The sequence below is a fragment of the Lissotriton helveticus genome, chromosome 3_1 (assembly GCF_964261635.1).
Source record: "Lissotriton helveticus chromosome 3_1, aLisHel1.1, whole genome shotgun sequence".
In the NCBI taxonomy this organism is placed as follows: domain Eukaryota; kingdom Metazoa; phylum Chordata; class Amphibia; order Caudata; family Salamandridae; genus Lissotriton; species Lissotriton helveticus.
Genome location: NC_136061.1, coordinates 2,092,003,823 through 2,092,027,921, shown reverse-complemented (window position 1 = coordinate 2,092,027,921; position 24,099 = coordinate 2,092,003,823). Strand labels below are relative to the sequence as shown.

The 24,099-nt window shown below is 45.0% G+C and overlaps 1 protein-coding gene across 2 annotated transcripts in view; it reads right to left on the bottom strand.

The window, feature by feature from the left end:
• Nucleotides 1-24,099, bottom strand: part of SEMA4B (semaphorin 4B) — a 198,480-nt gene that overhangs the window by 34,113 nt on the left and 140,268 nt on the right. For both annotated transcript variants that reach the window (XM_078683247.1, XM_078683244.1), the window contains 3 exons: nucleotides 15,707-15,823; nucleotides 13,355-13,512; nucleotides 9,825-10,006 (listed from right to left, as the gene is read on the bottom strand). In XM_078683247.1, the coding sequence (XP_078539373.1) occupies nucleotides 9,825-10,006; nucleotides 13,355-13,512; nucleotides 15,707-15,823 (457 nt within the window). The remainder of the gene's footprint in view (nucleotides 1-9,824; nucleotides 10,007-13,354; nucleotides 13,513-15,706; nucleotides 15,824-24,099) is intronic.

Sequence of the window (24,099 nt, the reverse complement as noted above, 5' to 3'; positions counted from 1 at the left end):
AAACCTTTTCTTCTTTAGTGGGATGACATAGGAGTACACAGGCTCTGAAGTGATCCTCCTCTTGTATAGGGTTAATTTGCCTGTGTTGGCATCGATGAAGTGCTCAGAATCGTCCCCTGATTCGAGTACTTGACTTGAAGGTACCCCTGCCGTAGAAAAATCCGACGGCTTTGGCGTCGATTTCGTAGAAAAGGCTTTTGGAGCCTCTTTCGGCGGCAGAAGGAAGAGAAGCTTACTCTTAGGCTTTGCCGGAGTGTCCTTCGGCGTCGGAGGCGATGGCATCGGAGCCGACGTAGCAGCGTCCTTTTCCCTGATTCTTTGTAGCGAAGCGGCGATGAGGGACGCATCACTTACAGTGGATTTCGGCGCTGACGAGGATGTCTTGACCTTCCCCTCGGATCAGACTTCATGGTGGCCTTTCTGAGTCTTGGACGCTGATGCAGTTGCCGCCGACCCAGAGTCCTTGGATCGATGCGCAGACGTGCCAGCCTTCGATCCGTGTGTTTGTGTCGCCTCCGTCTCCACTACGCGACCGACTAACGGAGTCCCAGTCGGAACCGGAGCCGTGCCGCTGGCCTTGGCGTGCTTGGACGGTGTCGCAGTGGTCGATCCGTGCCGACCACCCTTTTTAGAGGAGCCCTCCTCTGGCGCCGATTTTGACCCTGTGGAATCGACCGATTTCTTCGACTTCTGTGGACCGGAGGCCGACGGAGTCGATGCGGCAGCGGGTGCAGTAGTTTTCTGTGGCCCGGCCGCCATTTTAGGGACGCTCGATCCATAAGTTTCGGTTTCGGGTCGGCCATTTTAGGTGTAGTCGATACCGTAGGTTTCGGTTTTGGTTTCGATCCAGCCTGCCCAGCAAGTATGTCCGCGGCCGGGCCTGAAGGCGGGGCCGTGGCTTGCGGCACGGGGTCTTGGGTAAGGCCAACTGGCGATCCCGTGACCCGATCGTGATCTTCGGGGCATAGCTCGTCCCCTGAGCTATCTGCCGCGGCCCCATAAATCTCTTCGACGTCCCCTACCTCGTCGTCGTATTCAAGGCCTTGACCCACGACTCCGTCGTCGTCTACCGGATCCGCCTCGACCTCCGTTTCGGGTGGGGATATTTGGAGATGATGACCCTGTTCATCTTCTTCTTGGTCGCCGAAGATGTTTTCTGGATCCGGGGCCGCTTGTCTGGCCTCTAGGCGCACCGCGCGCCGAAGCTTGAGAGTCTTTTTAGACCTGAATTGTGCGCAGGCCTTGCACTTGCCGTCGTCATGGTCCGGTGAAAGGCACTTGTTACAGACCGGGTGCAGGTCTATATGTGGGTACTTAGACCCACAGAGCGGACAGAACTTAAACGGACTCCGCTCCATGTTGAGAAGTTGCGGTCGTGTCGCGATGAGAAGGCCTCGATGTCCGAAGAGTGAAAAAACTCCGCTGAATCCGACTCCAAGAGACGGAAGAACTCGAGACCGTGCGCAAACAATACCGACGCTATGAATACAAGGCCTTTTGGCCTTAAAAAGTTAGTTTTACTCGGTTCCGACAGAGAGAAGTCGAGACCGCATCCGAACCCAATGGCGGAAAAAAACAATCTGGGGATGGAGCCGATGCCCATGCGCACTGTAGTCCAGGGGAGGAGCCACCTATCTCAGGATACTTCGAAGACTCTTCCAGGACAACAATGTGCGATCATCCGGACCCAACACTAGGCGGCGATCTAATGCTAAGATATGAATTTAGCAGCCCGCATGCCTCGAACTGTAGGGCTCCAACTAAGAGTGAATATTAACCGAGAACTACGGCATGTTCACAGCTGAGAGCGGGGATCATCTCTCCAAGTGAGAGAAGAGCAGGAGCTCCAACTAAAACTGGAGAGGGTGGGGTTTAAGTGAAAATGTTAGGGGCTCACACAGATTTTGGAGATTAGAGCTTCATGTCCGAATGAGATCAAGAGAAGCCATTGCCAATAAAGTTGGCATTACCAGTATAGCCAAGTTAAAAGTCTTTACTATGCACTGTAACAGGTGCACACAGGGGCAAACAGCCTACACTGAACTAAATGGATTAGGTTACTTTCCCTGTAAACATCTAACTGTTTGTGGCATGTAGTGCTGTAGATTCACATGCTCTGCATACTCCTGCTATCTAGTGTTGGGGCAGAGTTGTGCAACTTGTTTTTCTTCGAAGAAGTCTTTCGAGTCAAGAGGTAGAGAAACTCCTCCTTTGAGAGATATTGCGCATGGGCATCGACTCCTTTGTTGGATTGTTTTCCCGCAGGCAGGTGAGAAAGGAGTGTAAGGAAAATGTGAGAATAAAGATGTCCTTGCTAATAGCGATTTATAAGGAAATGGTGAAAAAACTGAACTGGAACGGCCACAGGTGTCCGGGGAGGCGAGGGGGACCATGTGAATCTACAGTACTACATGACACAAACAGATGCTTACAGGGTAAGTAACATAATCCGTTCAATGGCATGTGTGGCTGGAGATACACATGCTTTGCACAGACTGTAAAACAGTCCCTCCTTGGACGTGGAGGCTAGCATGTGGGAGTTGCAGTAGTTTGAAACAGCGTACTTGGCACTGCCTGACCTACATTAGCTTGTTGGTGTGGTAAAATACCCACGCAGTAGAGTTTAGTAAGTATATGTGGCGCAGACCATGTAGCTGCTTTACAAATGTCAGCGATGGGAATGTTACGTAGAAAAGCCATAGTCACTCATTTTTTATGAGCGGAGTATGCCTTAAGAGTAAAAGGTAAAAGTATTTTGGCTTTAATGTAGCAAGTTTGAATGTATTTAACTATCCATCTGGCTATATCGGATTTGGATATAGTGTTGCCTTTATGCAATGGAGAAAAGGCTATAAAGAGTTGCTTTGCTTTTCTGAACGTTTTAGCTCTATCAATGTAGAACATGAGTGCTCTGTTAATGTTTAGGGTATGAAGAGCTCTTCTGAGAATCAAGGTTAAGGAACAGGTAGCTCAATGGATAAACTGAGAGACAACCTTAGGTAGGAATTTGGGATGAGTGTGAAGAACCAGTTTGTCTTTGTGTATTTGAAAGAAAGGTTCTTCTAAGGTTAGTGCCTGGAGCTCACTAACATGCCTGAGTGAAGTAATGGCAATTAAAAATGCCACTTTACATGACAGAAACTGGAGGGGACATGAGTGTAGAAGCTCAAAGGAAGGACCAGGGAGCCTAGTAAGTACAATGTTTAGATTTCAAGAGGGTACAGGAGGAACATGAGGTGGAATCATTAATTTTTAGTCCTTCCATGAATGCTTTCTGGACTAGAATTTTGAAGAGCAATTTATGCTGTCTATTTTGGAGTAAAGCAGCTATTGCAGAAAGAAGCAACCTAATTGAAGTGTATGCTAAATTGGACTTTTGCAAATGAAGCAAGTAAGAAGTAATGTCTTGCACTGTGGCATTGATGGGATTAATTTGTTTTAGTTTGCAGTAGCAAACAAAACGTTTCCATTTTGCAGCATAGCTAGTTGTGGGCTTGAGTGCTTGCTTAAGAATGTCCATACATTCTGCTGGTTAGCTTAAATAACCAAATCCTAAGACCTCAGGAGCCAAATCACTGGGTTGAGTATCTTGGGGTCTGGGAGACTGATTTGTCCTTGATCTTGAGTGAGAAGGTATGGACTGTTGGGAACTTCTCTTGTGGGACTATTGAGAATGGAATGGGGGAGAGGTGGAAAAGTAGCGGCAAATCTCCCTGATCAACTCATCAATAGTGTGTTGCCCTTGGATAGTGGGTTTGGGAACCTGGAGGCGAAATTTGGGAATTTAGCTTTTTCGGCTGTGGAGAACAAGTATATCTGGGGAAATCCCCATTTTGAAAGTAGGGAAGGAGGACTCGTGGGTTGAGTTCCCATTCCTAGGTTTGTTGGTGCGTCCCGTTGAGCAGGTGTGCCGGAATGTTGTCCCTCCCCGGCAGATATTCTGTCAACACATTAATGTGAGGGTGAAGAGCCCACTTCCATATGGTCTGTGAGAGATGGGACAATTGAGAAGACCGTGTCCCCCCTGCTTTTATAGATAATACATGGCTGTCATTTTATCTGTATGAACTAGGACAACCTTGGGAAGAAACATTTTCAGTGCTAGGAAACCTGCCTGAGGTTCTAAGCAGTTGATGTGTAGAGATTGATGTTTGGCATCCCACAAACCCTGTATTTTCAAGTCGTGTAGATGTGCACCCCAACCCATCTCTGAGGCATCTGTGGTTAGAATGATATGGGGCATAGGGTCCAAGAAAGGCCACCCTGCCATCATATTGTTGGAGTTCCACTATTGCAGAGAAAGGTGAGTGGGACGGGCTATCAATACTAGATCTTGGAGGTGATCCTGTGATTGAGACCACTGGCGAGACAGACATTGCTGTAGTAGGCGCATGTGTAGTCTTGCGTGGGGAATTATGGTAATGCAAGACATTATCATTCCCAGTAGTTGCATAACAGTCTGAACTGTAAGTGTTTTGTTTGACTGGAATTGAGGTTGAAGTGTCTGAAAATGTTGTACCTAAGCAGGATTAGGGTAAGCTATTCCCAACTCTGTGTTGAACATTGCTCCTAGGTATTGTTGAAGAGGTTGAAGGTGAGATTTGAGGACATTGGTTGTGAACCCTAGATTGTGGATCCGATCTTCTGTCAACTGTATATGCTGTTGACATTGTTGCTCGGTGCTAGCTTTGATGAGCCAATAGTTTTGCGCCGGGACACTGTGCACGCTATAAAATGTTATCATCATCATCAAGTATGCAAATACACAAACGTTTTGTTGTCGTAGATGTGCTGTGACTACTGCCAAGCCCTTTGAGAACACCCTTGGTGTAGTAATGACTACAAACAAAAGACAAACCTGAGGCATTTGCGGTGGGCAGTATGAATGGATGTATGCAAGTAAGCGTCCTTTAGGTCCAGAGTGGCCATAAAGTCGCATTGTTGTAGAAGTGGAATACCATCTTGTAGAGTGACCATATGAAAGTGTTCCGACAGGATATAGTAGTTGAGAGGTCTGAGGCCTAAGATTGGTCTGAGTGATGCATCATTTTTTGGAATCAGGAAGGATAGGCAATCTACTCCTGTGCAGTGTTGTTAAAGGGAATGGGTTCTATCGCCCATTTGAGAAAAAGGGCTTTGACATCTTGTTTTTGCAATGTTAAGTGATCATGTGATTACCTGTGAGTGTGAGGTGGAATGTTGGGAGGTGTGGTAATCAGCTCCAGAAAACAGCCATGTTGGATAATGGTAATACCTGTTGTGATGGTCTCCAAGATTGTGTGAAATGATTGCAGTCTTCCACGGACAGGTGTTATATGGTATGGGGAAGGACTGGGCAGTCACTATTTGGCAGTGGAGGCTGCTCCACATGTGGAGGCACTCCTATCCCTTCCTCTGTTATTACCTCCGAAGGAGCTTCTGTAAAAACCCTTAGTGTAGGTGTTTTGGCCCTGCTTCTGCTAAGAAGTGGAGGCATCTGTGGTGGTGGATTTGTATCTGCCTTTGTAGCTGGAGTGACAAAAGAAGCCTCTAAGCGCAAGGTTGTGTAAAGCTCTCACCGCTTTAGCAGTATTGGTGTCTTTTTTCATCTCATCTAAAGTGGTATCTACCTGAAGGCCAAACAGCATGTTGAAGACTGCCTATTGGATCTCTGGTTTAAAGCCAGATATCTGAGCCAAGCATGTCTCCTGAGAAGTAAGCTGATATTAATGCCCTAGCGACTGTATCTGCTGCATCAAAGGCACATCTAATAGAGTTGTTAGTGATGGTCAGACCTTCTGACACAATTTGCTGCCCTAGTTGTTTATGTTCCTTAGGGAGATGCTGTAGCAGTTGTTCCATCTTGTCCCAATGGGCCCTGTCATAGTGTGCGAGAAGGGCCTGGGAATTGGCAATGTGCCAATGATTAGCTGCTTGTGCTGCTACTCATTTTCCTGCTGCATTTATACATTTACTCTCTTTTTCAGGAGGTGGCGTATCCCCAGTTACCGGGGTGTTGACTCTTTTACGAGCTATTGTAGCAACAATAGAGTCTAGGGGTCCCTCATTGCGTATAAAAAACGGGTCTGAAGAAGCTGCTTTATACTTTTTATCTACCCATGATGTAGCAATGAACAAAAACTGTGTCTTTGTGAGTGGATGACAGAGTATCGAAAGGGAAGTCTTGTTCTAGAAACTCTTTATGCAATTGGACTCCATGGTATGTAGGTGCTCTAGCAATTACCTGCTGATAAGCACTAGCATCTTCAGGAGGGGAAGGGCAAGCATGATCGAGATCTGTATTGTAAGTGTACCAAGGATCAGGATAACCTAATGGCTCTCCTATACCCGCTATGTAACCTTGGTGAACCTGGAGGTGTAACATCGAGAGGGTCATGATGTGGAGATGAAGGAGGAGAGGATGGTGGAGGCGGTTATGAATGAGAAGGTAGAGGAGGGGGGGGGCGGGGTAGTGGAGTAGGATGATGAAGAAAGTCCCTTCTTACTCAGCAGCAGCCTCTTCCCGGGAATGCTCCTTACCGAATATGTTGGCAGTGTCGTCTTCGCTACAGTGAGACATCTCCAGTCACCATGCCCTTTGATCATGGAGGAACTTCTTCATTCTGAAGAACATGTAGACGTCACAATCAGCCTTGCGATGATGGGCGAGAGGCAAAGGTTGCACACCTGATGTTGGTCAGTATGAAGGTATTTGGTGTGGTACTGAGGGCAAATCAAAAAGGTGTCCGTTCCATCAGGAACACATCTTCAGCACCGATGGTGCACGTGGGATGGTAGGCCCAAGGCAGGTGATCGATTGGTGCCAGAATTGGCAAAGGTTTCACGTGGCGCAGGATGGAAAAACACGATGAGATAAACTATACCATCGAAGACAGGATAGGACCAAATACTTGAACCGAACGGATGAGAGGCACACACGTCTGAATCATACAGTGGAGAGAAAACAATCTACCAAAGGAGTCTATGCCAATGCGCAATATCACACAGAGGAGTCACTCTACCTTGAGACTCTAAATACTTCTTCAGAAAAAAAGCAAGTTTGACAACTCCGACCCAACACTAGATGGCAGGAGTATGCAGAGAATGTGTATCTACAGCCACACATGCCATTGAACATGATATTTATGCATGTCACGTTAGGACAAAAATCAAAGCTAACATAGTCACAATGTAAAGAGTGTGTCACAGAAATGGGCGTTCGGTTAACCAGTTGCCTCCGCTCTTGACACCAGCAATACTTTGTTCAATGTAAATGCCCCTGGCTTCCTTCAAAGTGAGCTTTAGAATATGAAAACAAGTTTGCCAGATAACACCTTGAAAGACTGTTTGAGTCATTGGTCATTGAATATCTATCACTTTGGTCACGTTCGACCAATGGCAATATTTCCAGAGAATGTAGACATGGGTGTTACACCACCCAAAAGCCTAATTTAGATGTTTTTTTTTGTTGGGTCTTTTTACTTCAGATGTAGTAATGCAGGCTTCACGTATAGTGGCCCATTCACTTACACATCCTCCGGGACTTCTATATCTATTCTAGTCATATTTTCTTCACATTTTTATTCATCTCTTCTTTTTTGCTCTTTCAAGAGCATCACAGTAGGTCACATAATATGTCAACTACCTGAAGATATGCTAAAGCTGTCATCTGCCATAGAAGGATGAAACAAAGGCTCGCCAGAAAAGGAAAGGAAGTAAAGCCATTGGCATTACACCCCTCTATCCCAAGTCTGTTCTTATTCCAGAATTGTACTTTACAATAATTCAGCAAATGCTGTACTGGAAGCGGGTGTACTTCATGGGTCCTAAAGCATTGGATGAAAGTTTTAGCTAAGGCCATAACTAACCGAAAGCCCATCATCCTGGTATCAATATTGGTATTAAAAACCATTACTATACGTAAAAGGAGCAAAAATGAAATTGTTTCTTAGATGTTTTGCCTACCTTTGGAACAATGAACAGCCCCCAGGAACATGTCAGGGGTGCAAGTCTGTTTCAACAATAGTTAAAAGTTAGGATTAACGTGCACCCTCCTCCTCTTTAAACACTTGCACTATAAATTCCAGCCGTGGTTAGGTGAGGGTAAATTAAGCATGTATTTTAATCACAACCAGATAGAAGAGACAGGAAGCAGATGATCTGTTAGCACCTGGCTCTTTCCTGCTGCGTGTATCTACCCTCCAGCTCTGACATACCTTAAAGTGCTTTATTCGAGGCATTGATGCAAAGCAACATGTAACGCAGTTCCAGTTGTGAGCCAGAACAGTTCTGTTTGTGTGAGGGTTCAGCCAAAATCCTTTCTGCACGCCTCACGGAAGTGCTGCTGGATGAGAATTGTGAGGAGTATGGAACACAAAAAGCTGATTCGTGTCCAGTGGGTGAACCAATGTAAAAGACAAGAATGTGTGAGGCAGGAAAACTAGGTAAGGAGCTTATTCTATGAAAAGCCCAGAGGGCCTTGTGCAATACGTAGAAACAATTGTCCATCTGGGTGTGGGGGGATTATGGTGCATTCAAGGGAGTTGGGCGCACTGCTCCACACAAGTTTCAGAATTGTAGGGTTAGAGTGCTTTTATCCCCTAAAAATCAGGATCTTCTTGATTCGAATGGGTGGTGTTCCAATAACAAATTCCTTTATTAAAGTGAATACACTAATCCAGTAATAGTTTTGTAGGTATACAATTTTATTTACTAGGAGATAACCTAGAAATCTTGTGGTCTTAAAAGTATTGTTTTTGCAGATGAAAGACTGTCAGATTTTAGCCTGACGGTCTGGACATCCAATTGTTTTGGTGGGACGCTTTGGTAGTTAAACAATGGAACGCTATAATATACAGAAATAAGTCAGGAATCTCTGAACTGGTCATTCTTGTTGAGGTCTGTCTGACGGCAGGTTGGGGGTTGGGGGGTACAGGTACAGCTCATCTCTAGAGGAAGATTCAAAATTGCCCCTAGCAGGTCACAGGGATGTGAAGCAGTGGAGTGTTTGTTACTACTCAGTATGGAGACGGCACTTTCCAGTGGAGGCTGCTGTTTGGGACAGCCTGAGAAGAAACAGCTGAAAGTTTGCAGTCACAATCAGAAAAACTTTGAAATCTAACAGCAACAGCAGTATCGAAAGAGAACGTGAAAAATGGCACTAGAACCACTGCTCTGATCGGTACAAATGAGCAATTTGATGGAAGCTGCAGGTGGAGGCAATTTCCAGTCAGCTATGCGGTCAAATACCGATGGCGCTTGAGAGTGGAAACAGTTGCTTTGCCATTGAGATGGGTCACCTGACCAGGCAGGCATACTTGATACCAATTCATTTGAAATGGCTGAACCACCACATTGCAGCACAATGCAGCAATTCAAAATAGAATATAAAATTAAGAAATGTTAAGGAAATGCATGGATTGCGGATTGCAAATGTGACTGGTGGGCTACCGGAGAGGACATGCTCTCCCACATCTTCAGGCGAAGAAGCCACGGTTAACAGTGCTCGCTGCGATGAGTCCACTTTTTGGGACAGGGTTATGTTGAAAGGCACAGGAATTCAAACAACCAATGGATATCAAAATCCTAATATCTGTAACTAACAAGCCTCAGTGAGTTACATGATTTAAGCCTGATTAGACTTTGGTGTCACACTTTTGGCTGGCGAGGTCTTAAGAGCGAATGCTGTTAGTACTGGGTAAAGTCAATATAAACAATATGAGGAAGAGAGTTGGGAATCCAGCAGCATTTCCTACATAATCTCCCAGGCCAATATCGTCTGCTTTAAACCAGAGACATCATGTGCAGATCAGTGCACGCCTTGCATGCTTTTCCTATTAACGTACCACTGCGACGTGAAGACTCCATAGAAGATGGTGCTTTTCCAATGCTCGTCTCCTGGAGTCAACACAAACATGTCTTGAAGAACATTGAAGGGGAATCCATCATCTGGCCGGGAGCACAACAGCTGAGACTTCAGGAATGTGGTCCAGCGCTTCTGTAACACTCGCTCTCCCCCTAGATCGCCCTGTACCAGAGGCAAGGAAGAAAGCAGTGGAGATTAACAAACGAGAGATGATCAAACAGAAGGCTCAAGGAATAGGAGAGGGTAAGAAAGGGGGTGAGGGAATAAACATGGGAGGCCAGAGTTATTCAAAGAGCCCATAAATCCAAACCATCCATTACTGAACACTGCCTTGAAAGACACAAGACCACACTATAACATTCAGCTAATTCCCAATTTTCGGAAGAATTGCACTAGCATTCCAGCCTGTTTGGAGACGACCAGGTAACTTGAACCTTAGGCAGTACCACCAATGTAGGTGTCATTTTTTTGCATCACTCAAAGGATGTGGGGTATGCACGTACATCCCCTTCTGTCTTCTGCACACACTGATGTGTCAATAGAGGAACATCGTCAGATGTACTGGATGTTGTCCGCCAGGGTGCAGGGGTTTTCAGTAGGATATCCTTGCATAAGAGGTCTCCTGGAATGCCCTAACTATCAACAGGGCACATGCATGGGGGGACTTTCAACCAGCCCTGGACTTTCAGTCGACTGCACAAAGGATGGTGTACTTACAGGCCCACACTGAGAATGAGGCAAATGAAACCACAAGTCCCAAATTACATCTTGTGGTTTACTGAAGAGCAAGGACTGGTCGAAAGTCACCACATGACTAGAAGCTAGTTGACGGCTATGGAAGAGTGAAGAAAACACCCACTTTGGATTGGCCACTGCTTGTGGTAAGAAGAGTTAAGTTTCCAAGCTCATTCAATTTGTGGCATAATTACAATCATGGAGCCTTTTTAATCACAGAGCTTGGGCCAAGCGTGCTCCAGTGTGGCGCAATGTTTATAGCTGTGGGATCAGGCCAGCGGCCGGCGCCTTTACGTATTTTAAAACCTAATCTCAGGGGTGAGTTTGCAACTCTACCAACCCGTAAGCGCTTTACTGTTTTGGGGGAAGGCAGGGCATGGAAATCAGCTCTTCACTGCATAAAGAGGCTTGATGAACAATAGAAGGGGTTGGGCACTGTGGGGTTTACAGCCCATCATTGGCTAACAAGCCTCCCCACCCTCGTAAAACAACTAAAACAAAGGCTTTTGATCCCGCCTCCTCTGTCCCAGAGAGGATTTAAATCTCAATGGACTTTAAGGGTGCGGAACCTCCAACACATGAGCTGGAAATCTACTGTGAGTAGGTCTTTCCAGGTCACCCTGCACTCATCGGGTGACCGAGACTTCACTGAGTTACCTGGTGAAGAGAGCTGATATTGTGTGGCACACAGTGGTTCCGTTTGACTGAGTCTGTGTCCCTCTGCACAAGTCGTTGGGCAAAAACCTAACAAGAATTGGCAATGATAATAGATCTGGCTTTAAAGGAATGTTGCACGATAATGTGAAGAATTACAAGTAAATAGCATGGGAATAAATATGTATGTATTTGAGTGGAAGTAAAGAACTGTAGAGTAATATCCCTAAAGGTTAAAAGGTCCGGTGAGAGTTGCACTGTCAAAAAAGACCTAAAAATCCATCTAGGTTTATGACTGCCCGCCGTTAATCTGTGCTGCTTCCACAGAAAGCACCACAAATTATCTAGTTATCTAAGACACTTTATTAGTATTACAATATCATGTGTGGGCCCCTCAAAGTTCAACCTCAGGATTGGATTAATAACCAAAATGATCACAGATGCGTGGAGGACAAACACTTTTTTTGTGGAAGCACACAACATCTGCCCAATTATAGCATGTTTTCCTGGCTCCCAAGTGTGGGCGGAGCCAAAGGCCCTCTATAGTGATGCTAACACACTTGTCTGGCGACAGGTGAGCTGTCAAGCCAGAACATTAAAACCAGGTCTAAAATACATCTAAACAAAAAAGAGGTGCAGTAATCCAAACTGAACAACAGGTGGCAGAAGAGTGCTTATTATATGAAACCACATAAATCCAATAATTACAGCTAAGTAACTTTTTCCTCAGACGGCCTTCAGATAACACTTGTAATAAAAACAGCTCCTGGAGCCAGTTAGATATCTTATAGTATAGATGTGCTGTCACTTGCTCAAAGTAAAACTTATCCTGTTTTTTTTGTTGTTTTTTTTAAGGTGAGACTTCTGTTCTTTGCTCAAGAGAGCAAGTTCTGGTGCTAAGCACTAACCCTGGACGTAGGACTACGCTAAGCTCGCGTAGTTTGCGTGACTACACACTACGCGAATTGCACGTAGCACTGTGCAAAAACGTGTAGCGGGCATTTTTTGCTTGCTCACGGTCCTCAACGTCAAGTTGGCAACCGCGAGCGAGCAAAATCACCATCCCGTCGAGGTTTTTTCCTCGTTCGCAAACAATCAGCAACATCAAGTTGCCGATCGCGAGCGTGGAAAATATACCTCCCGGCGAGATTCTCAACGTGGGAGGCCAGGTTTCTCATTGCGAGTGGCCACGTATGCTCGCGACGAGAAACTACAGTCCGCGTTGAGAAAGCTGCCGCTCAAGTACAAATCTACTCGAATGGAAGAAAACGACCGCTTGCACTGTGCAAGATCCCGTTTGCACTGATTGAAGTGCCGACAAGCATCCAGCACTGTGCAATCAGTGCGAACAGAATTTTCCCTACCGTACTACGCAGTTCGAGTAGCTATGCGTAGTGCGAAGTGCACTTTGTGTAGCTACGCGCAGCGCTACTACGCGAACTACGCCCAGGTTTACTAAGCACCATGAAACTGGTGGGGCCCTTTATAAAGGAGGTTTGTTTCTCAATTTCTGAATTTATGCGTTTTCAAAGGAAGTTCCGTCTGACTATGCAGCATGTATGTGGTGGGGACATGAAGATATTGTTCCCCAATGTGTTGTATTAGTGTTTATGGCTGGGCTTGTAAGGCAGGCAAGATGCCTTAACGAATGGACTAATATGTGCAGTAACATTTTAGAAACTTCATAAATGTGCCCTCCTGTTGGTAATAGGTGGTCATCCTACAGTAAAAGAAAACTCAGCAGGATGTGGCATAAGCGTGTACTTATACGCTTTTCATTGACTGAGCCCAGAACCGGTCACACCGCACCGGCCTCTCACACTACATCTTACAACAAGCCATAAGGGAAGTGAAAAAATCAAGTATTTTTGACCATAGTCCATTTAATCAAAATCTATACATACATACAACATCTTCTTATATTCAATAGCTATGCTAAACTATCCGAGTCAAAATCACAATCAAAATACATATAATGATTGCATAAAATACAAAGTTATTTAAATTAACAAAATCTAAGTGACCTTAAAAAAAAATAGTGGATACAAAAAATTAAATTTAACTAGCCGCCCAGCAACAACAAGCCATAAGATGTTCATCTTTTTCGGCACCACCTCTCACCTTACAGACACGAGCAACCCTCGACACGATCGTGTTCTCGAAAAAGTCAAACTCCTTTCCCATTTCACTGAAGAAGAAATAAATCTTGTCATCGTCTCCCTCTGCGTTACCCTTCGGTAAACTCTCGCGGATGTAGGCGGAGCCCACAAAGGCTGGGTCTGTGGAAAAAGAAAATACTGTTTGCCTCGGTCCTTTGATGGGCGACGATTGAAGGGGGAATGAATTGCAAGAGGGGTTATTGCACCAAAAGTCTCCACCCCTCCAGGGGCGACTTTAGGCTCATGGCGGCCCTGGGCAGGGAGCGTAGGTAGGGGGCCCCCGGAGGAACCCAGGCGCGGAGGCCAGTGAAGAGGTGGGGGGGGGGGGGGGTGTCAGGGTGTTTGGAAGTGGAACAGAGCCGGAGGCCGCCAAATACCTGCCAGGGGCCGCCACGCAAATATGTATCCATCCTCAGAGGATTAATATATTAAGGATATATATTGGTGTGGCGGCCCCTGGGGTTCGGTGGCCCTGTGCAGGTGCACAGCTTGCACATGCCTAAGGCCGCCCCTGACCCCTCCCCCTGAAAGATGCCCGAAAGAGAGAAGCAGCAATTAAACGTGCTTGTGCATTTTCACACACCCGCTCAGGATGTTCACCCTCCTACCCCCGTGGGCAGGCCATGTCAACCATCAGATGAACCAATGATTCCCGTTAAGAACTGAGCTTCCCCGACGCCCCACAGGGGCTCCAGATCAGGGAAATACAAGTGCGTGCAACACCGGAAATGTACATTTGAAAATCAGAGATGTTATGAATAGTGTTATAATACTACTAGTCATTGGGAAACGTAGTGCATCAGCAGTTTCTTCTGCTCATATTGAAAAATCATTAAAACGTGGGAAAACGGCAAAGGAGCTGTTTATGACCCGATAGCGCTCTCCGCTGTGACTCTTGCTAAGGGGCTGTTTTCTTGTTCTGTAGCTCTGCAAATAAGAAACACTCATCACACAAAGCAACGGTATCCAGTGTTTAGCTTTCTTTGCATTGAAGCCAGTGATGTATGCCTATACGTAGATCTCATGACTTACAGCTTGGACTAAATCTGCAGACATTTGCGATGCAGAAGAAAGGGAAAACCATGCATCTCGACATGATTTAAACAGCAGTGTAAAAAGACATATGTGGTTGTCTTATGTGCCTCTCCCTTGGCATGCTTTGAATTTCTGGTTTCTCTTTTATTATGTGTATGGTTTTATGAAACACGTTTTTATCGTTTGCGCAGTAGTTTGATGTTTTTAAACAAATGTTAGATGATACTGTCAGATTCATCAACTGACAGCACGATGGGCTATGTTTTGTAACCTCATATTTATAAAGAGATTAGATGCTTTTTTAACATAAGTGGGATTAAAGCTCTTCACAATCTGATACTGTGTTTGGACTGAGGGCATAACCGAGTGTTGTAGAACTACGACAAAGGTGAGCGAATGTATGATCTTGTGTGTGGATGATTGCGAAACACTGAGTTCCCAGGGGGACGTTTACTGACTTGATACACATAGATCTCAGCAGTAGGTGCCGAACCCTTGGATCTATCCTGCTGAGAAAAAAGAGTCATTTGCCAGGTGGTTTTGCAGCCCTTCTGCGAACCCACTGGACTAGCAGGAATGGTGTATGAGAGAAGGAGGGTGGCAAGGGAGAGGAAGTGGTGTTAGTGGTCATGTTCCCTGAAGTCATGTCAGAGGAAGCCAGCGAGTAGGATTGCAATGATAGGAGAGTGCAGTGTGGGAGTGCCTGGAGGGAGGAGGAATTGATGTTCAATGAGGGGGAGAAGAGCGACCAAGAAACTGATGGGAGCTGTAGGACAAACGGGGGGGAGTGAAGATTGGGTATGGAGGAAAGAGCTGGAAGCGGCAGATCTGGTACCTGGTCAGGGTGGAAAGGGAGATAGGGTGGTTGGAGGAGGAGAGGGATTGGACACATTGGATTGGACGAAGATCCGACATGCGAAAAGGTGGAGCAGGTGAACTGGCAAAAGGAGGTCGGACATGCAAGTCTATAACTTAACTTAGGACAGAGGGAAGAGTTCCATCCTGGGATGAATACATTAGCAAAATAAGATCACAATTGTCACCTTTATGATTTTCAGGGACACTGTACTTTTGATTTTATGTAATCCTGCACTCCGGTGTATATACTGGAATTCTTTAAAGACGCAAAGTCATATATTTAGGAAACTTCTTATATTAATAACCCCTGGCAATCTACCAGCCTAACCAGAATTCACCACAGCCTCCGCCCCCAACCAGTGCTATCCACACACGATCCAACCCTTGCCAGAGATGCCAGCAGTGGAGGCTTGGCGCGTACCTTGAAGCCAGTGAAGAGAGTTCTCGGTCTTCAGCAGGGTGCGGCTGTCTTGGCTCTTGTATATGATGGGCTCGTTCCCCTGGAAACTGCTCACCGTGCCGGCGTACACATCACCATCTGGCGGGGAGGAAATTTCATTGTCAGATGATACATGAAGGAGGACATGGCAGGGTTTTGCGAGGGGGTGTAAGGCAAGGTACTTCCAAGCACCACCACGTGTGAGCCTTGGAGCACCAAGCAATACACGTTCAGAAACCAGGAGGTGCCAAAACACTGAGCATTGGAGGCGCAAACTTGTATTTATTTTTTACATCCTCCCATTATGTAGGAGTTGAGACTGGCACTCAAGGAGCACACTCACGATACTAGTGTAAGTGACAACAGTTTGGAGAAAAGATAGAGCAAGAAAATAAAACATGAAAAACAAGAATGAGGTGTTGGTCAAGAGGCTGAAGATCTTTGCTCCTCAATTGCAGGACAGGATTACTAATAATATTTCTTGCAGCACGGTAGCCAAACATTACAGCAAAACATTTCGTTTTCCGCTTTCCAAGGAATATATACATGGTTAAACATGCAGGAATATGCTCTATGGACGTATGTCAGCAGCGGACAGATGGCAGAGCAAAGCACACTGTGGGGGGACTCCTTTTGAGGTACTCCTAGTTCAATCAAATATATTTGTGGTTCATTTCTGGGCTAATAAACTACTCCAGATTTATACCATCGCTCTGTTCCTGCTGACATTTCCCAGAGAGATTGTAATAAAGAATCAAAAATAACTTTAATAATTTTGTATTGCAATTACAGTCCAGTCACACAAGAACAGACATTAGACATCTATCTTTCTGCTGTTCTGAAATCTTGTCCGTCCCCCCAAGTTGTGAACCTCAGGTGGAACTTGCACCTGAGATCCCCTATCCAGAGGCGGACCCAGCTGTCAAGAATTAAAGACTCTGATATGAGTCTTGAATGAAGAGAACTCTGATATAAACAGGAGTAAGTGAGAGTGAGCGAGAGAGATACCCATCTGGTGGCTGAATTACAAAATGTAAAACTAGATAACCTGGGTTCAATACCAGCTTCTCTACTTCTCCAAATTGTGTGAAACTAGGCAAATATTTTATTTCACAGAGCCTCCCTTTCCTTTATTATTACAACGGAATGCACTACCAAATACTTGAGTTCAGGATGTCCCCTTACAAGCAACTCTTATATCTGATTCAACAGACTGTAATGTTGTTCCATCTATAATACAAATCTTGGCTACGTTTAGGGTCTACATGACTACCGGCCTGCCTCTCAGTTCACCAATGGCTTTGTCATTCGAGGGGGAGAGCAATAAATGCTTCTAAAGACTCACTTTTCATAAATTTCCATATATGCAGTGATATAATCTTATATATGAAGGTGAAATGCTTCCGCATGTTAACCCCTTCAGTGCGGGGCTGTTTCCCCCCCGCTGTGCTGGGAGGCGGGGCGCACAGCGCCCCGGTGCTCATGACGAGGTTAGCTCGTCATGAGCCACGGCGCTCCGGTGCTCATGACGAGCTGAGCTCGTCATGACCACGCCCGTTCCAATGGAACGCTCAGCACAGCAGGGGAATTAGCCCAGCATTTGAGCGTTCCATCTAACGGGCGCGGTCATGACGAGCTCAGCTCGTCATGAGCACCGGAGCGCCGTGGCTCATGACGAGCTGACCTCGTCATGAGCACTCAAGAGGTTAAAGAAATACAAACTCTTCAAAATTCAAACAAGCGTATCATATTTTTAGGTTTTGTTTGTTGCAGAATATATATGCCTAAAATGTTCATGGCTTGGCTTGTGCTCTGACTCAGAGCCAAGCCAGACCCATGACTTGCACTGGCTCTGCTCGCCCTATTAATTTGCCTGTGTGCCCTCCTCGCTTTGCAACTCGAGCTTAGTACATGGGGCTGTGAGTTACTTGATAAAATTATTTGGAAATGGTGAAAAACAGAAACAAGGACCCTGCCCCCACACAGATTTGACAGCTCTATCATGAAGACTTCTTGTGGCATATACGAAGACGAGTGCGTACAGTTAAAATGCATTTAAAATAAGTTATTATTTATTTAGAAGTTTTCTATAGCGCTAACAAGACCCGAAGGTAGCAGAGCGCTTTACAGTAACAGGCGTGACAGGGTGAACAAAAATACATGTAACAGGTAGAGGCAGTCCTCGAGAGACAATATTGGGGGAGGGAAAGTTCGTAAAGTGGGACTTTTGGTATAAGGATACATAGATAACACATAGTTCAGTAGGAGATCTTAGTTATCTGGGACCTAGGGAGCGGATGAGGAACAAGGATTTGAGTTGGTTCTTGAATTCCGCATAGGACGGTAGAGTTCTGATATGCGGAGGGATAGAGTTCCATATTTTGGGGGCATTTCCAGTGAAGGAGCAGTCCGCAGTTTTCTTCTTTCTGGTTTTTGGAAGGATGAGCAGCAGGGAGTTGGAGCTTCTCAGATATCTGCTTTGGCCTGCTTTTTTGAGCTTGGTTGCCAGGTATTCTGGTTTACCGGTGTGGAGGGCCTTGTGGGTTAGGCAGGCCGTTCTGAAGGTGCTACGCATTTCCACCGGGAGCCATTTGAGTTCTTTAAGTGCTGGGGAGATGTGGTCGAATTTTTTGCATCCTGTGATCATTCTTGCTGCCGCATGTAGTGTTGTTTTTAGTGGCGCCAAGTGTGATTTGGGGATACCTGTAAGGATTAAATTCCCATAGTCCAGTCTGGATAGAACTAGAGATTGTGTGGCTAGTTTAAGATCCTTGTTTGGAATGAAAGGTTTGATTTTGTTCAGCAGTCTGAGGTTGAAGAAAGCACTTTTTGCCGAGATCTTTATGTGGTTTGTCAAGGTTAGTTTGGGGTCTAGGGTGAAACCCAGAGATTTGACGGAGTCAGTTGGCGTGAGTGAGCCTTTAAGAGCATCGATCGACTTCAGCCACTCGGTGACTTGAGGGTTGTCTTCTTTGTTAGAGATGAGAAGGGTTTCGGTCTTGTCGGGATTGAGTTTCAGGTGGTTTTTTGTCAGCCAATCTTGAACATCTTTTAAGACAGCATTTCGTCTATGGATGTCGTTAGGTGAAGAGGTTTCCAGGTAGATCTGCGTGTCATCCGCGTAGAGGTGGAAGAGGATGTTGGCATTCCTGAGTAGTTTGGCGAGCGGTTCCATATAGATGTTGAAGAGCTGAGGAGAAAGTACTGATCCTTGGGGGACACCCTTGTTGACTTGCTGTGTTTCAGAAGTGTAGTTCTTCAGTTTTATTATTTGCGAGCGGTTATGGAGAAAGGAAGAAAACCAGTCAAGAACTACCTCGCCGAGGCCAGCTCTTATTTGCAGAGTTTTGATGAGGAGCTTGTGGTCCACCGTGTCGAACGCTGCGGAGAGATCAAGGAGTATGAGGAGGCAGCACTTGTCAGCGTCAAGAGAACCGTGAATGTCGTCTATGATGTTCAGCATTGCGGTTTCTGTGCTACGACCTTGTCTGAAGCCAGATTGGAGGGGGTCCAGGAGATTGATGTTATCCAGGTGATGAGTTAGTTGGAGGAGAACGCAGCATTCCAGTGTTTTGGCGAGTAGAGGGAGGTTAGATATCGGTCTGAAATTGTTCAGGTCAGTAGAGTCGAGGCCGGGTTTTTTCAGCAAAGGGGTGACTTGTCCCATTTTTAGACAGTCAGGGACCACTCCGCTTTGTAGGGAGCTGTTTATAATTTTGCCCCAGATAGGTGCTAAGGTGAGCTTCATTTTTTTGACAAGTGAGGGGGGAATGGGGTCTGAGATGTGAGCTGATGGTTTGGAGGTCGAGATTAGCGAGATTATCTCCGTTTCATGCACGTGGCGAAAGCTTAGCCAAGGGAGGAGAGGGGGGCCGGAAGGGAGGGCCTGAGGGATGGTCGTGTTGCTGATATCTAGAGATAGTTCGATTTTTAGGACCTTGTCGTTGAAGAAGCTGGCGAAGTTGTCGCAGAGTTCTTTGGACGCCTGCAGGGGTGAGGGCCGAGGCTTAGATGTTTGATGTCTGATTATGTTGTAGAGTTCCTTAGGTCTGTTTTTGGCGTTGGCAAGTGCCTCTCGGAAGAAGTTGGATTTCTTGTTTTTGATATGGTTGTTATACTTCTTTCGGGCTGTTTTTAGTTGTAGGCGAAGGATGGTTGTTGGGTTGTTTCTCCACTTTCTTTCTTTGGCTCTCAATGTTCTTCTTTCTGCGTTGAGGTCCGAATTGAACCAGGTTCTAGACGGGGTGGCACGGCTTCTTTTGAGCTTTGGAGGAGCTAGATTATCGAGAATGGAGACTAGCTCAGAGTTGTACTGGTCGATGAGATCGTTGGTCGAAAGGTGTGGAGAGTTGTCTGGGAGAAGTGAGCTTAGCTGCCCTTCTAGAATGTCTAGGGGGACTTGGGAGAGGTTTCTTGACCATTTGGGTGGGTCTTGGGGAGGTTTAAAGGGGATGATGGGGTGATTAATATGAAATAGGATCATATGATGATCTGACCAGTCAACGGGGAGTATGTGGTTGATCGTGATTGAATGAATTCTTTTGTGCAATGATGGCGTCCAGTGTGGCTCCTTTGTAGTGTGTCTCCTCGGTGCAATGTTGAGTGAGGTTGTTATCTGCGAGGAGGTTGGATAGCGATCTAATTAGAGGGTTGTGGGTTTCATTCCATCTGAGATTTAGGTCACCAAGAATTAGGTTTTTGGAATCGCCGAGAGCGATAGGGATTTCAGGCCATTGTGTTGTCCCAGACTATGCTCATGAATTCCCAGGGAAAAGTACAGGGATGGGCAGGGGCTCAAATTCAGCGGGCTGTTTGTAGGTGACATCCTTTAAATGCATCCTTGGTTTGGTAGTGGGGAATGGGGACTCCGAGTCGGGACCACTATGTCGGTTTTTCTCATTGTTCTCATTTCACTAAGAGGTTATAACTTGTTCATTTTTTGGATCAGAATCTTAAATATAGTGACTAGTTTACCAAAAAATAGTAACTCTGTAGCCACAAAAGTACTCATTAGATAGGTGCAAATATTACCACCTTTTGGAATTCACAAACATTGGCAGTAGTAGGCTTGGAAAGCTGTGCCTGCCTCATGTTTTCAGACTTACTACTGGCAATCAAACACCTAAAAGGTGATGGGATGAATGCTTGCAGATAGTCTAACCAGAGGCAATCACTGGGGGCATTCCAACCTATGTTTTTTTGCCCACTGTTCTACTATAGCAAGAGACCATCTAATGCAAAACAGTACTAATCAAGTTAATCATGGAAACAGATCATCCGGAAACATTGGTCATCTCACCCAGCCACCCTGCAGCGCACTGTGTTTTTAGGACATTTAAGATCCACAACCCTTGAATCTCCCTGACTAAGCCACGCTCCTGCATTTCAGAAGGCCAGCACTGGTGGGGGCAGTCAGTTACACTTTAGAACCATGCAACCGACATTCAAGCCCCTTATAGCCTTTCCGAGCCTCTGGAGACTTCCTTAGTGTCCCCATAACCCAACATGTCCTGGCCTCCATGTGGGAGATTATAGTAGTATCTTTTGAAGGATTTTGGTGGCTCTGGGCAAGGCATATTCTTGAGATCCTTGTCAGGGTCATATTGTTATTTAATTACCTATTTCTTGTTAACTCGAGCACCCATGAAGCCAAACAATTTAAAACATGTTGTTAAACGTTAATAGAGTCACATAAAACAGTCAAAATAGGTCTTGCCTGCGACCCAAAAATTGGTACGATGACCTAGGGTAGAGATACAAAGTAAGAGATAGAGATGGGCCGAGAAATAGAGAGGTTTAGAAAGAGAATATAACACACAGATAGTCAAATAGACAAAAAAGTGAGTTTTTTCAAAGGGCCCCTTGGAAAGCGGAAGCTCTGGGCAATTGTTCACTTTGCCAATGCCTTAAAACATCTCTAGATTTTAGTCTCTCCTCAGGCTCCATGAGCATGCAGTGGCTACCTCTCTTCATGCTGGTATTTCCAGATAGGCTAAAAGCCAGGACTTTGTGTGCAGAACCAAACAATATCCTTTGTGGATACACGACTACAGCAATCACGCTCACTATCAGTAATAACTAATCATCTCATACCCCATACTGGTAGATCTCAATAATATTCCTTTAGACAAGGAAGTGTAACATCTGGATATAAAATACAACTACTGTCCGATTGTGTGGTGCACACCAGAGACTCTTATTTCTTGGTGGGTGTTGCTGTTACTCAGCTGAGTGGCACTCATTTCCCAGAAGCATAAAATGCTAAGTCGATCCTGTAGGGGGGCTAACTTATGGCCTGCAAGCCATACACATATGGAGGCTATCGGGCACAAAGGTTAAGTTGTTCACAATTAAATGGAGTGGCACACTAATCCAGTCTGCCTTACATGACTAAAATATTTGATCCTGGCTACAAAGCTTTATCTTCCATTTCATTTTTATTTGATACAAGGCATGTTGTTGTGCACTAAGTAAAACTTTAAACACAGGCTAGAATCAGCCAAGCGAAGTGTTAGCTTCCTTCTCAATAGCTTTATGTTTACTTACCAGGTTTTGAGTACCAGTACCTATTATCAAATATAATTTTTGTTCTGGGGAACGACAGATAGTTGCAGATTGATTACAACAAACAGGTGAGCCCAGGAACCACATGAACTGTTGAATCGCTGTTGGAAGGCTGCACACAATGTGCACACAAGTATATATATATATATGAGAAAATCCATAGATGGTAATTGCAGGAAGGTAAATATTTCTCTTACACAGTTTACTAAACAGATACTTTACAATTCCATGAGCAGCCCAGTCTGTTGTAAATACACACACCTATCATGAAAAATCGAACATAAATCACTTTCCCGTTTTTCAAATTATTTCAAAAGATATGGCAGTTTAGCCACTTGGCCATCTTTTGAAACTGGATGCCTGGATTCTAATCTAAAAAAATGTATGATTCTAGATGAATCACTCACTTTCCCTGTGCCTAAAATTATGATTCTGAGAAATATTATGTTAATGTGCAGTTCAAAAGTGTAAATTCCCAACTGATGTAAACAAATTTGTGATGGCGTTGAAACTTTTTGTAAATGTGCAATTTTAGCAGACAAATTATTTTTGAATATTAATGATTATTGTAATGAATATAGTTGTAACTGATAACCTAATGATGTTGCACTTGAAACAATTTTGTTTAGATGTTTAGAAGTGTGTTTGTTAACATAGTGTAGGTATGCCACAGTTTTACAGAGACACCATTTTATTAAAATGGATGCTGTTTTTGTTGTTCTGCTCATCTTGCTCCTGCTCATCACCTCTTCCAATCGCTGTCCCTCTGCGACTGTTCTCTCCTCACAATTTTCGCAGAGCACACAACACTGTAACACAGTTGCTTTTTTTACTCTAAGAGAGCATGTATTGTGAATGGATTGTTATTCGTATTCCGAATGTAACATTCTGAAGGACACTTCCGCTGGAAGTTCAGAAGCAGGCTTGCTAGTACACTGGTGTATGAGCCTTTTTGACTATCTACATTTTGATTGGCCCAATATCTGTTATCGCTAATCAAGCCATGCTGACTGCAGTTTGGCTCATTACTAACAAATTTGTATTAAAACCCCTGGTTTTGGGGGTGAGTCAGGAGACTCTTAGTTTTCCTCATGGGTCTCTGTCCAAACACTTTTTGATGACTTTCCTGTACCTCTGGGGACATTCTACATTTCGCGTAGGATCTTGTTGCTTAATGGGACTAGAATACTTATGATTTTTGACTATGTAATCTGTATATGAGCCTTTATTGCATAAATATTGCATTTCAATGCAATACCTATTTTGAGATGTTTGTAATAAAACTTTTTATCAATCTAGATACAGTTGTGCTCTCGCTACTACAGTATTTTAACATACACACAGTACAATGACTGATAATTATTCATAGAGACAGAAGCAGATTCTTTGGTGTTTTCTTGGTTACAGCACGAAGATGTTTATTTTCTCCAGACTCTTGAAATGTCATACAAAGCCAGCCGACACGTGTTTCGTCGTGTGCAGTTGAGTCAACACGACTCTTCAGGGCTGATGATACAAGAATGACATATGCAAATTTACTTATGCAGTTAGTCTAGGTCGCATACTGCAAATGGTGACAAAGTGCAGCCAACATGCAGTAGTGCGGTGCGTCTGGGTTGGCGCATGGTGGTCATTTATAGTGATGAGGCCACATACTTAGGAAGTGTGACTCTCCAGGGCTGTGGGTGGTTGCCCTTAGGTGGCGGTCTATTGCCGTGCAATTTCGTGGCACAGTGCTACAGTGTGTGATTACATGTCACTCAAACACGGTGATCTTGCACTTTAAGGGATCGAGCGGGGGTGGGTCGCGT